Source organism: Orycteropus afer, unplaced genomic scaffold (genome assembly GCF_000298275.1).
Source record: "Orycteropus afer afer isolate SDZICR_OR568_19922 unplaced genomic scaffold, OryAfe1.0 scaffold00080, whole genome shotgun sequence".
NCBI lineage: Eukaryota > Metazoa > Chordata > Mammalia > Tubulidentata > Orycteropodidae > Orycteropus > Orycteropus afer.
Genome location: NW_006921667.1, coordinates 2,328,715 through 2,343,713, shown reverse-complemented (window position 1 = coordinate 2,343,713; position 14,999 = coordinate 2,328,715). Strand labels below are relative to the sequence as shown.

The 14,999-nt window shown below is 43.0% G+C and overlaps 1 protein-coding gene across 1 annotated transcript in view; it reads left to right on the top strand.

Moving 5' to 3' along the window:
• Positions 1-14,999, top strand: part of GRID1 (glutamate ionotropic receptor delta type subunit 1) — a 1,411,601-nt gene that overhangs the window by 1,379,193 nt on the left and 17,409 nt on the right. The window contains exons 14-15 of the mRNA XM_007941430.2: positions 1,429-1,595; positions 10,318-10,558. Coding sequence (XP_007939621.1) covers positions 1,429-1,595; positions 10,318-10,558 — 408 coding nt within the window. The remainder of the gene's footprint in view (positions 1-1,428; positions 1,596-10,317; positions 10,559-14,999) is intronic.

Below are 14,999 nucleotides of genomic sequence, written 5' to 3'. Positions count from 1 at the left end.
TGCTTTCTCACGCATACACAAGAAATATCAGAGTAAATGAATCTCTCCCTTTAAAATGGGGAGATGGAATTCCTGGGGCCATGCAACAGGTCAAGAAGGAGAGTTTCTTCTTGTCCCCTCTCTTCTGCTTCTTAGTAGCATGGAGAATCTGATGCCAGGTAAATTTCCAGAAGCTTCACTTCCATATGTTTTCTGTATTCTCATCTCAGTCTAGCAGTGCTATAAATGCAGCTTCCTCCATTCAGCTGTACTCACAAGTCACCAAGCCCAAATAGAAGCCACAAGTGTTTGGACTTGAAGGAAGCCAAGTTGCCCATACCAAGCTGGACTTAGATAGTATCAGTTTCCATTTGATCTGAGCTATCTAATTTTATTTCCTCCTTCTTATACATCTCTTAAATGTTTGAAATGAACCTGATCTTCCCTATTTCTTCAACATGACATGCCTTTTAGAAATTGTACAAATAACACTGTCTTATTGTCATATTACATTGCAAGCGTGGATATGAAGTGGTCTAAAGTCAACATTTTGCTGAGAAAGTGGGTTACTAAAAGTTTAAATTTTTTGTCTTTTAATGAGAACTTGTTTACCAGTATGTGTAGAGGGAAATCACAAACTGTTATCTTCCCATGTGGAGGAAGATATGTGTAATTTTGGAACTTGAATCAAAGTCCTTTATGATTTCTCAAATTGAATTGGCCAAGGAATAAGGTCTTAGTATAATACCTGCATGGTTCTTTGAGGTAAAAGTTCATGGGTATAAGAAATTGTGTCATTGCTTATAAGGTCATTGGGCAAATTGTGTGAATGGTTGGGAACAGGTTCTAAACATGTGCTTGATATTATGTTAAGGCCATCAGAGGCAGTAAATTTGTGACCATTTCTCATGTTCACCTTAAGCAGAGTTCAGTCAAGTTTTAAGTAGAAATACTAAGTGAATAAATTTTATCAGTGTTATGCTCTCCTTCCCCTTGGCACTCTTTTTCAGGGTAGATCCTCTCCCTCATCCTTAAACTATTATGCTCTCACTATGTCTTTGACTTGAAATGTACCCTTTCCTATATCGATTCCTTGGCGTTTGACTTCCTGCACTCTAATAGGATGGATTGGTTAATATGAGAAATGGATCCTTCCATGACAAGGAGAGCCATCTTAGAGAAACCTCCAGCTCTCCTTTCCTGCCTCTTTCTGATCAGATGTCCTGTACCAGAGTCTACACCACATCCATGTATTTCTAAATAAATTAGAGCTTTGATCAGTGGTATAATTGCAGTCCAGACAATAAGAGGAGAGTTTTCTGGAGCTGGCTGGTGGGCCAGAGGATAATTTAGAATGGACCTTTCAAGTCCCACCATTGAGATGTCTCACCATTCAAAACTAACACAGCAGTCCCAGCTGACTAATCTTATATGGTTTTGATCTTTCAGGCAAAGAAGGGGAACTATGCCTTCCTATGGGATGTGGCCGTGGTGGAGTATGCAGCCCTGACAGATGATGACTGCTCTGTGACTGTCATTGGCAACAGTATCAGCAGCAAGGGCTATGGCATTGCCCTGCAGCATGGCAGCCCCTATAGGGATCTCTTCTCCCAAAGGTAGGCATACCAGCACTACAATACCAGAAGCCTCTGTGCCAGGAGTTGGAGAATGACCATCTCTTAAGAAATGAGAGATAGCAAAACTCATTTATTCATTAAATATTCCTAACATCTGTGTGCCAACCCATTCTCTACCTCCACACCAGCTAGGCCCTGTGCTAGGCACTGGGATAAAAAGAAGATGGTGTTCTGGTTACCTAGGGCCACTATGACAAGAATATACCACAAATGTGATGCCTTAAACAAACAGGAGTTTATTATCTTACATTTTGGAGGCTTTAAGTCCAGGTTCAAAGTGACAAGTTCTGGGGGCTGGGTGAAAGCCCCTCAACCTTGGGGTTCAGCTCTGCCTCTTGCTCCTGGCCCAATGGAGCTAGAGGTTTTTCTTCACTCAGACAGCTGCTAGCTACTAAGACTGACAAGCCCAAGGTTGACAAATAAAAAGGCACAGTCCCAATGTTACCAAACCACACAGCAGGCCATTAATTCAAGTCCATTAAAAGTCGCAATGTCGGCAAAACATGGCTGGTTGTTGAACAACGACATGACTGCATGCAGAGTTCAAGCATGCCATGAGCTAGAGACTGTTTCCAAAGCTGCTACTTATATACAGGAAGCAAACCTCATCCTTAAAGCAGCTACTCAGTTGCTTTTGGTAGATTCTATCATGGAGTTGATTATGAGTCTCATCATGGGGAATACTACATCCAGCTGCCCAGCCACTCAACCAGGCCCAGCCAAGTTGACACACAAACTTAACTACCACAGATGGTTTGGTAAAAAGAGGAGGTAACATAGCAAGGATTATTATAGGTTCTGGAGGAAGGAGCAGAGAAGGGCACCTGACTAGACTAGGGAGACTAGGTGAGACTTCCCAGAGGAGGTGACACCTAAGCCTGAAGGATAAGTAGGCTTTAGCAAGATAGTCTCAATAATTCTAGATTAAGTAAATAATTAATAGGTTCTGTCAAGGGCCTAACAACCAATTTTAAAGATAAAAGTATCTGCAAAGTGGGAATACCCAATGTGGAAACTTGGGGGAAAAAAAAAAAAAGTGGATAAGAGAAGCAGAATACATGCACATGATTAGAGGAGGAGGACACTTAACATAGAGCAGGAACTTTCTGGTCAATAGGCCTGATCTCTGCTGAGGCAGGGAGGGAGCCTGGCCATGCCCTGCTGAAAACAAACAGTCCCTTGTTACCATTTTCTCTGCATCCTCCCTAGCTTGGAATCCAAGTTCACAAGAATCTTCTGAGAAATAATTTAATCTCCTGGTGACTTAATAATAACAAATGGTAGGGGTGTTGGAGGGAATGAAGAGAATGCAGGGACAGCAGTGTTCTAACCAGAGCAAAGGCAAAGGATATCCTCTTCCAGAAATGAGTACAGTATGTCCGGTTTGCATTGCTTCATTTAACTTCACATGTGTGTTACTGGTGCATGCCCATGCCTAGAGCCAGAGCTTTCCAGGATCCATGTCCATGACCAAGTCTTTGGATGCTCTGTTGGCATACCTGGCCAACCACCTTGAGAAAAATGAAAACCAAACTCACTGCTGTCGATTCAGATCTGACTCAAAGCGACTCTTCCTTGGGTTTCTGAGGCAGTATCACTAAGGAAGTAGATTGCCCAATCTTGCTTCTGAGGAGTGGCTGGTGGGTTTGAACCTCCAGCCTTCTGGTTAACAGTCAAATGCCTTATACCCTATCATTGTCTCACCATTTTCTGCCCTGACTTGGCTCCTGGACTTTTAGGCTTGGTCTTAGCATGAGAGGCAGAAAGGGAAGGCCTCTTGCAAGCTCAAGAGTTCTTTCCAAGTAGCCAGGGTACCACTAGGGAATCCCCAGTCTCCTCAAGTGTTCCAAGACCTTGACCCCACTCACAGATGTCTACAATGTTGGCATAAATGGTGGTGTGAAGTGTGCAACTGTAGAGCCCGGTGGGGACTCTAAATCAAATTCTACTATAGTGGCTCCCAATCCAAAATGTGGCAGAAGTGTCCAATTGAAAAGTCAGCATGGGTCCCAAGGATAGGCCATGGTTTCCAGCACTAATGAGGGTTAGTTTCAAGATGTGAGAGTTACAGAGATCATCTGTTTAAACTCCTGTAGCTCAGAGACAGTACCTTGCACCCTAGGATTGCTCAGCAGGCTACAGGCAGAGTTAGGAAAAGAACTCAGTTTCCCTGACCCTTACTCTCTGTCCATGCTGGATCACCTTGCCCTACCTCTGGTGTAGACTAAGCTGCTGTTCTGACCCCAAACACCTGGGCCTCAGACCCATTAGGGAGTAACCACAGTGTCAGAGCTGCAGCCAGCACATGCAGGAATGTGTTTGCAAAATGAGGGAAAGGTATATAACTAATTAAGTTAAATGAGGCTTTTGGATTTTCTCTAGAATTTAATCAAATCTACCTTCTGTGCCTCTCTCTGCTCCCTGAAGGACAGAGAGATGCCAAGAGGGAAGGAGGAGTGGTGATTAATGCAGGGCATGTTGAATGAATGACATATTTCCTGGAACTGTAGTACCATGATGGTGTTGAAGTTTACACTACTTGATTTTCATAGAGGGGAGGCTCTCTGTACACCATCAACCTCTAAGAATTTCTGGCACAGATGGTAAAGTAAGGGGGACCATGGGACCAAGGCAACAGCAGCACCAAGATGGCTAAGGTGCCCCAAGACAGCAGTCAGAGAGACATCTGGTTCCCACAAGGGAAGGTGTAGTCCTCAGATGTTGGCACTGCTCAAATGTCCCTGGTGAATCCACTGCTAAGATCATGGACTCACTAGAGAGAAGGAGGATTCAGGGAGCGAGTTTCCCAGATAGATTTTGAAGCAGAGTGTGGAAAGGAGGTCCCTAATGGGTCATAAGAGACCCTAAGATGACCTAGAGAAGGAGGAAGATATTTGGGAGTAACATGGTTGTTGATATCAATCATCTTAAGGCTTACCAGTGCAGAAGGAATTGTATACTTTTTCTGTGGCTCGTAGGGCAGGGACCAGGACCAGTGTGGAGAGTGTGGAGTCTGAAGAAGCAGACATGCCTTGGAACTAGCCTGGAGTCTCCAGTCAAAATGTTCCCTTATTGCTATCCTTACACCAGTGGTGACTATAAACAAAAGTGGCAGATCCAGATTCCTTGTCATTCTGGAGAAAAGCGATGGATCACTTTTTGCTGTCACCAGAAGGCTGTGTACTTTCTGACCATACGTTAATGTCCACAGTAAGCAGTGCTGACCCATGCAGTTTCCCCATCTGCCTCCAAGGAGCAGCCCTTCCTGGGCTGGAAGCATCCATCATCCTGCAGACAGGCATTTAATTTTGGGGGAATACACAAACCTCAGGTTTCCAAGATCCTGCTGCCAGTGTCTCTTTATAGGATCTGAGGCATGCCACAGAAGACAAAACCCAAAACCACTGCCATTGAGTTGATTCCAACTCATAGTTATCCTTTAGGACAGAGTAGAACTGTCGCATAGTTTCCAAAGCTATAAATCTTTATGGGAGCAGACTACCTCATTTTTCTTCTGTGGAGCAGCTGGTGGATTTGAACCACCAGTGTTTTGGTTAGCAGCCAAATGCTTTAACCACTACTCCACCAGAGCTTCCTGCCACAGAAGAGGAGGGGGCAAATCCAAGAAGCAAAGCTATGTGCCATTTGCACAAAGCATCACAGTGTAAATAGCAAATACTCACTTCAACTCTGGTAAACTTTTCCTGAGTTCTGAGAGCTAAGATATTTCCTTAAACATGAATACTCTTCCTTTGGCAAAGGACAGGGTGTATAGGATGCAATGTGTATATGTGATATATGTGCATGTGTGTGGCAGGGTTAAGTCCTACAACAAGTTTTCAGACCAGGGCACTCAGAGTGGACATTCAATAAATGTTTAGGAACTTAATAACAATTTATTGAGCACCTACTGGGTAGCAGACTCCACAACTATCAAATAAAGGAAAGCATCTGCAATTATATCTGTCTAAAAATAAAACAACTGACTTCAAGAAGTGGCTGTTACTGCTTTGGTATCCTTGGTGAGCAGGAGTGTGGATGATTATGGTGTGCATTAATTTAGCCTCAGTTACAACATCATTCTGTGCCCATAACTTCATTTATCTTTCTTCTGTTGCTTCCATATTTAAATTTTCTATTCTCTTTGTTTGTTTTTTATTTTATTATTGTTTTCCTATAAATCCCCTTACATTCTTTTCTGGAATAATATAGGACATAAACATATATACAATTATAAAGAGCAGGTAGAAGAGAAATGTTAGCAAAATTTAACAGCTTGCCTGATGTTGCAGTGAGTGAGGGAGGGAGTCAAGATCAACCTCATAGCCATGCCCTTGCAGAGATTCATGGTCCCCTTGCCAGAGCCTGACCCTCAAATAACAGGCCCCCACACATAGTAGCCTGGCATTCTGGAAAGAGTGGTCTCCAGGGTCAGGACAACCTAGCTTTGCTGAGCAGCTTTGCCACTTTCTAACAACAACTGTGAGGAAGTGATCTGGATTCTGAGTCTCAGGTTTTCAACACATGAAATGGACATAATAAGAACCACTCTGCAGGCTTTTAAGAGGATGAAAATAATGGCAGATGATCATTTCTTTCTAAGTGATTAATCAAAGGTGACTACTAACGGTGCTGGCCCAACACAGCTGCTCTGACAAGTCTATGTGGTCATCAGAGTTCACCAACTATACAGATAGAAAACTCTTTTGTTTAAAAACTACTTTCATATTTTTTTTAAAAAAAATGTGGTACATGTGTATGTAACAAAATATTTGCAACTTCAAAAATTTTCACATGTACAATTTAGTGACATTAATTTTTTTCATGTAGTTCAATCATCATCACTATCTATTCCTACATTTTTCCATCACCCTCAACAGAAACTCAGTGTCCCCTAATGACTGACTCCCACTTTCCCCTTCCCTCCCACCCATGGTAATTACTAAAAATTTGGGTTTCCATACACTTGCCTATTCTAGATATTCCATTGAAGGGATACCATATAGTATTTGTCATTTTATTTCACTCAGCTTAATGTTTTTAAAGTGCATCTATGTTGTAGCATGTGTCAGGACTTCATTTCTCTTTATGGCCAAGTAATATTCCTTTATATGTTGTTGTTAGGAGCCATTCAGTCAGATCAGACTCACAATGATCCTGTACACAAAAGAATGAAATGCTGCCTGGTCCTGTGCCATCCTCAAAATCTTTTTCTATGTTTCAGGCTATTATGTGTAGTCACTTTGTCAATCAATCTCATTGAGGGTCTTCCTCTTTTTTGCCAACCCCCTTCATTACCAAGCATAATACCTTTCTCCAGAGACTGGTCCTACCTGATAACTTGTCCAAAATACTTGAGGCAATTTGCCATCCTCACTTCAAAGGAGCATTCTGACTGTAATTTTTCTAAGACCAATTTGTTCTTTGGACATACTCAATATTTGACAAAATCATAATTCAAATGCATCAGTTCTTCTTGGCTCTTCCTCAATCATTGTTCAACTTTATGTACATATGAGGTGGTTGAAAATAACATGAGTTGGGTGGCCAGGTGCATCTTAGTGCTCATATTGACATCTTTGCTTTTCATCACCTTAAAGAGATCTTTTGTATCATATTTGCCCAGTACAGTATGTCACTTGATTTCTTGACTGCTGCTTTCCTGGGTATTGATTGTGGCTTTAAGTAAAATGAAATCCTTGACAATTCCAATATTTTCTGCACTTACCATGTTGCTTATTAGTCCAGTTGTAAGAATTTTGTTTTATTTTGAGGTGTAATTCATCCTGAAGGCTGCAGTCTTTAATCTTCATCAGTAAGTGCTTCAAGTCCTCTTCACTGTCAGCAAGTAAGGTTGTGTCATCTGCATAATGCAGATTGTTAAGGAGTCTTCCTCTGATCCTGATGCTGTATTCTTCTTCACATATTCATATATTCCATATATTTTATTTATCCATTCATTTCTTGATAGACCATTAGACATTTTCCACCTCGTGAATATTGTGGATAGTGCTGCAATAGACATGGGTGTGTAACTGGCTTGGCTGAGCATTTACTACTTTGCCAGATATCTGGAATATCTGCCTTTGCTCCCTCTTTTCATCTTGTTCAATAATCTTGTAATGTGGATCCACTTTTCATGATCCCAAATTTTAGTGATGAGAGCCCTAAGGCTGAGAAGTCAAATAACTTTGCAAGGTCACATGGCTTGGACAATGGCAGAGTCTGGATCTGAACTGATGTTCATCAGAGCAGGGTCTGTGTTGATCAATATGGAGCTCTACTGACTCTCTACATGGCCAGTAGGTCACTCCAAATCTTCTCAATGGCCCTGGGACTTCCTGAATACTTGTCTCTGGACTGCTGTAGTTGCCAGGGACCCTGCTGGCAGAGGCTCACATTGTGACTGGTGGTCAGACAAGTCAGTGGACACATCTCCTGAGTTTCCCTGAGCCACATGGAGGTAGCACCAAGCTGAGGCTGCCTTCTTGTTCAAGCAGTAAGCAATGCTCTGGATCCATGGTGCTCAGTGGTACTCCTGCCCAATTCCTGCTAGACAAATGTGCATGGAAGTGCACATTTGTATCAACAGCCAAGTGCTATGTGCAAAGTCACATTCTGAGTCTTGTGTGTTGGTCCATGCTCTGGGCACCTAACAGGCATTATCTCATTTAAACCTCACCATGGCATTTTTTTTAGGGGGGAGCTCTAGTAGCATAGTGCCTAAGGCACTTGACTGCTAACCAGAAGGCTGGCAGTTCAAACCCATCAGCCACATCTTAGAAGCAAGGTTTGGCAATCTATTTCTGTAGTGATACTGCCTCAGAAACCCAGGTAGGGGTTGCTTTGAGTTGTGTCTGACTCAACGGCACATAACAACAAACATGGCAATTTTAGTTTAGATGTCTATTATTCAATTGGTTTCTTCATACATTTATAGATACAACAAATATGCTTGGAAGGCTTGAATTGTAGCAGCCACAGTGCTGGCTCAGGGCATACACAGGGAAGGGGTAGTGCACAGCCATGTCTCAAAGGGTCTGCTCATCTAACAGGCATCCTTGGTCTATGCTTGTAAGTGTAGGAAACTAAGCTTGAGGAAATGGTTTTTCCAGGAACATCCAATTGAAGTCTGGTGCCTTCATCTCAGCCTGTTCCCAGCCTGCAAGAGACTGCAGAAGTTATGCTGTGCTGGTCCCATAATGCTGACAGATCAGAGGACCTTCCTGAGTTACCACCCAGCCCCCTGAAGTCATGGATGTGATTGAGCTCAGCTTCATGCCTGTTGGCACATCTTGCCTGCAGTGCAGGTTCAGGGAGAAACTATTAAACTGAACAAAGGTCAATGACCTCTTTCTGGGTATAAAAACCCTCTGTTATGTACCTGCTCATACCCAAGAGGTACTTGCAATGCAGTCAGCTAAATGCATTGCTATGGACCAGGTGTCAGGAGCCACTTCCCCAAATGAGTGTATGAAGGCCTGGAGGCTACCAGCTACTACTGGCTAATGTTCTGATCCCTGGATTACAGAGATGTCTACAAAATGCTATGACAAATGTACACTGCCATCCAGCCATTTAGTTAGGGGTTACAGTGGCAGGGGGGTTTGCCCCATCATAGTCTGTAAGAGACATTCCAGAATCCTTCTCATAAACTGTGAGGTCTGGTATGCTTTGGGCTCTGTCTACTTCACTGTCTTGACCTTACATACCTTCCTTCTCACTACTGCTTGACACCCTCTCCAGCTATGTTTCAGCTTCTCAAACATTCCCAGAACTTACTCCAGACTAGACACTCAAATGTGATCCCAGTTGCTGGAAGTGTCTGCTCCCCTGCATTGTATGATTAATCATCCTTTATTTCTATTCACCTGTCATCTTTCAGCAAGGACTTTCCTAATCTTCCAGTAGAAACCTATCTCCCCCAATATACCATTTTCTAGAGCACTCTACTTCCATCACATTGATTTTATCATGTTGTTGTTATGTGCTGTCAAGTCGGATCCAACTCATAGTGACCGCTCTTTGGGTTTCCGAGGCAGTATCACTGTGGAAGTAGATTGCCCCATCTCCCTTCCAAGGAGTGGCTGGTGGGTTTGAACTGCCAGCTTTCTGGTTAGCGGTGAAGTGCCTTAGGCACTATGCTACCAGAGCTCCTAGCTTCCCTCTTTAAATTAATGTGTATACTTGTAATGTCCATGTTTATGTCTCTAGATGGGAAGCTCACTGGTATTGACCATTGAAGATACTCCTCAAATCAAATGAATAGGTGCATGAGTTGGTGAATCCTAGTGGGAAATACTTGGAATGTACTTATTGAAGTTGGCAAACAAGTGCTTTTTTATGTATGAACATTTTAATCCCCAGGATGAGGTTTGTCTCACAATTTCCTCCCCTCCCAGGTTTAATCTGAACAATGTCCTTGCCCAAAAATCCATATGAAGGGCCATATGTGCTTTATTATAAACTTTGAATGTGTTGTTAAGTAATGGGGTTGGCTGAGAGAGCACCAAGGCTTTTGAAGAGGTAGTGATGAAATCCTATTTGTGTTTGGGAGAACAACCTGTCAGCAATGTGGAGATGAATTGAGTGGGGAAGCTGAGGCTGACACTGGCTAGCATAGCTTCAAGTTGTCTGTGGTGGTGTCAGCCATGTGGAAAAGGGACCTGTGGCTGCAACTGACCTGGGTTGTATCTTACAGGATCCTTGAGCTGCAGGACACGGGGGACCTCGATGTGCTCAAGCAGAAGTGGTGGCCACACTCAGGCCGCTGTGACCTCACCAGCCATGCCAGTGCCCAGGCTGATGGCAAGTCACTGAAGTTGCACAGCTTTGCCGGGGTCTTCTGCATCCTCGCCATTGGTCTCCTAATCGCCTGCCTGGTGGCTGCCCTGGAGTTGTGGTGGAACAGCAATCGATGCCATCAGGAGACCCCCAAAGAGGTCCGTACATGGGCCCAGTGTCCTTTTCCCCACCAAGTAGCCGAGAGAGGGAAGAGTCATATGGGGCCATTCACAGGGGGAATTTCTCACTATTAGTGCATACCCAAGTCACACTGTAGGAGACAGAAGCTGTGTTTTCCATTGCGGGTTTGTGTTGTTGCTTCATTGTGCCTTGAAAGCAGAAGAACAAATGTAGGGGGTGTTTTCATGCTTGAAAAAAGTACTGAGGCACTGGTCATGTCCACTAAAGTCCTCTATTTATCTATAGAGCAGGTACCACGTGGGCAGCATCAGAGAGTCCCTACCCACCCTGCCCCACCCATGCACCTCCACCCTGACCTGGAGAGACCAGCTCTAGGGGTAAGAGAGAAGCCGGTCCTTCCTGGCTCTTTTTGCCTTCCCACCAGGGCTAGGTCTTGCTCTTTTGGCATGCCAGAGTGTCCCTGCCCCTTCACCACCCCTCCTATGCTCTCCTTTCTGCCTAGCAGGGCCTAGTCTTCTCCTTTGTCCTTCCAGGGTACACCCCATACAGGGACTGAGGTGGCTCTGTCCAGACCTCAGATCCAGGGGCCACTACCTGTGCCAGCACAAGCTGCCTCTGCCTCTCAGTAGCTCCTTCTTCTCAGATTTTAGTTCTTCTTCAAACTCCATTTTTTTTTTTTTTTTTTTTGAAATGAAGGCTTCTCCAGGGTCTCCTGGAGACAGTTCTTCTAAAAGAAGGTGTCAGGACTTGCCTTTTGGTGATGACACTCAGCCAGACACATGTAGCATTGGCTCACCCATTCCACCTGAGAACTATCACTATGTGCTAATGTACTTCAGACACTTCAAGAATCACAGCCCCACTTGTAGATTCTATTGGTGAAAACAGATACAAATCTCAAACAAGAAGCAGTAAAGCAGACTGCATCAGGTCCAAAGAATGTGGGGGTCCCCGAGTGGAAGTGGTAAACTTACTCCCTTCTCTGTGCCCTGGGTGACTGTGTGGAATAGAATCCCATGAAAGAGCATACCCATTTTCCCAGGAGACTCTTGCTCAAACCAAGCTGTGAACTCTGTATTGTCACACTTTCTTTTTTGTTCTTTCTTTCTTTTTCTTTCTCTTTCTCTCTTTCTTTCTTTCTTTCCTCTCTCTCTCTTTCTTCTTTCTTTCTTTGTATGTTAGACTGGGTTCTCTAGAGAAACAAAACCAGTAAAGCTTAGAGAGAGAGAGAGAGAGAGAGAGAGAGAGAGAGAATTGTCTTATGAAAATGGCTCACACACCCATAGAAGCTGGCAAGTCCAAAGTTCTTGGATCAAACGTCAAGCTGAAGGCTTTCCCAACTCTTGCAGCTGCAGGGGCTGAAGAGCTCAAGGTTGGCAGACAGTATACTGGCTGTTGATTCTAATGAATGATGAATCCAAGATCTCCAGGCCTAATGGTGGATTGTTTGCTCATGGACAGTTGTAGGCAGCACAACAGAATCCTGATCCACAGAAGAATGTCTCTTTTCCCAGGATGTCCATAAATATATTGGAAGCAGGCCACACCCCTAGGGAAACTCCCTTTCAACGAATTGGCTGCTGATAACATATTCCCATCATGGGAATAACCACATCACAATTGGTCAAACCACACAGAATTGTGGTCCAGCCAAGTTGACACACGGTTCCAACTATCACACCTTGTTTCTTTTGTTTTTTTAATTGTGCTTTAGGTGCAAATTTATAGACCTGAGTTGGTTTTACATTCAACATTTCGTGTATATTTGGTTTCACTCCCCAATTACCATCCCCAATCCTAAACCACTCTCCTCCCCTTCCCAGTAAATGCCCTCCCCCCCGCCGTGCCCCTCATAGTTATTCACTCCTGTGTGTCCTGCATTTCCTCTGTGTGAATGTTGCCCTGTGGTCAATTGCTCCAAGGGATGCGTCTCCATAGACTATGTGGGTGCATCACCTGGGTTGAGTGTTCTGCATATAAGTCTTATTTACTGTTGGGCTGAGAGCCAGGCCCTGGGAATGAGTTTCATTCCAGGTCCAAAATATATCCCATGGCCATAGTATTGGGGATCCCACCAGACTCCATCTGACCAGTAATTCTGGTCATTATTGTGTTTTTGGATTTTGTTCCATGTTTTTCCTCCCACTCTATCCAGGATCTCCAGTTTTGATCCTTTCCTGAGTGGTTGGCATTGGTAGCCAGGCACCATGTAGTTCTGGTCTCGAGGTCCTTCATGTCCTAGGGCTGATTGCTTCCAAGTCTTTGGTTTTTTGCACTTTTCTTCACCTCCTATGATAGGAGACCATTAGTTGCATCTTAGATGGCCACTTGAAAGCTTTTAAGAACCTAGTCTCTACTTACTGATGTAGGTTGTGGAACAAGATTTTTATGTATTTTGTTGTGTCAATTGAGTAGGGTGTCCCCCAGTACTATGGGCCTGAGTGGATAGATCCACTGGCTCTCTCTCCCACAGTGTCTGGCTGTCTATGTGGATTGCTCTATGTCTGTTTTTTGTTGTTACTGTAATGATTGTGGGTATTTTGTATCACTTATATCTGTTCAAGATTAGCCTCAGCTGAATCTATCTTTGGTCTAGAGTATAATCCTTTTCACTGGCCCCCATCTGATCTTCTCAGTTTTCTATGTGTTCATCTGTAGCCTGGTGTTTGGTGTTAATGGTGATGCAGTATTGTGCGTATACTGGTATTAGCCTCTGTTGTGTATATCTTATGTGCACAATTCAGTGTCTTTCCTTTCCCCAATGTTATGGTGGTCACAGACTCTTTCCATACCATCCCTCCCCTTATCCATGTCAGCATGTGGCCCCCAGATAGCCTGAAATTATTCCCTCCCCTTCCCTCTCCACCCCAGTATCATACAAAGTGAGTTCCCTTCTTTAACAATCCCTTCCTTTTCTTTTTACAGTAATGGGCACATACAATATCTTTCCTTCTGCGATTGACTTATTTCACTCAGCATAATGTCCTCCAGGCTCATCCACATTGTGAGATGATTCACATATTGTTCTTTAATGTAGCATCTTATTCTATTGTGTGAATGTACCATAATTAGGTTATCCATTCATCTGTTGATGGGCATTTAGGTTGTTTCCATCTCTCTGCTATAGTGAATTGTGCTGCAGTGAATACAGGAATGCATATGTCTGTTGGTGTCCTGTCTCTCACTTCTTTAGGATATATTCCTAGTAATGCAATTGCTGGGTTGAATGGTTTTTCTATTTTCATTTTTTTAGGGAAACACCATACCATTTACCACAATGGTTGTACCATTTTACAATCCCACCAACAGTGTAAGAGTTCCAATCTCTCCGCAACCTCACCAGCGTTTGTATTTTCTGTCCTGTTGAACTTAGCTATTATTGCAGGGATGAGATGATATCTCATTATTGTTTTGATTTGCATCTCTCTAATGACTAAAGATCACGAGAAATTCCTCATGTGTTTGTTGGCCACCAGCATATCATCTTTAGTGAAGTGTCTTTTTATGTCACTTGCCCATTTTTTAATTGGATTGTCTGTCTCTTGATGGTGAGGTGTTGAAATTTTCTACAGATTTTGGAGATAAGTCCTTTATCATATATGTCATAGGCAAATATTTTCTCCCAATCTGTAGGTTCTCTTTTTTTTACTTTTTTTTTTAACTTTTTTTTACTCTTTTCATGAAGTCTTTCGATGTACATGAAAATTTAATTTTTAAAATGCCCCAGTCATCTAGCTTGTCATCTATCTCCTGTGCATTCTGGGTTATGTTTGAAAGTTTATTTATGCTGTAATTAGGGCTCCTAAATTTACCCCTACTTTATCTTTAATGAATTTTATAGTTTTGGGTTTTACATGCAAGTCTTTGATGCAACTTGAGTTTGTTTTTATGTGTGGGGTGAGGTATGGGCCTTGTTTTATTTTTCTGCAAGTGGATATCCAGTTTTGCCAGCACCATTTGTTAAAGAGGCTCTCTCTTCCCCATTTAGTGGGTTTTGAACCTTTGTCAAAGATCAGCTGTCCATAGATGAAGGGGTCTATTTCTGAGTTATTGATTCTGTTCCATTGGCCTATCTGTCTATCATGGTACCAATATGATGCTGTTTTGACTACTGTAGCTGTATATTAGGTTTTGAGATGTGGGAGTGTGAGACCTCCCACTTTGTTCTTCTTCTTCAGTGGTGCTCTGATTATCTGAGGTCTCTTTCCTTTTCATATGAAGTTAGTAATTGGTTTTTCCATGTCCTTAAAAATTTTTCTTGGTATTTAGATTGGGATTTCATTAAATGTGTAGATTGTTTTAGGTGGTACAGACATTTTCACAGTATTCAGTCTACCTATCCATGAACAAGGCAGGTACTTCCATTTATTTGGATCCCTAGTTCTCTCTTGTGGGAGCTCTGGTAGCATAGTGGCTAAGACACTTGCCTGCTAACCAGACAGCTGGCGGTTCAAACCC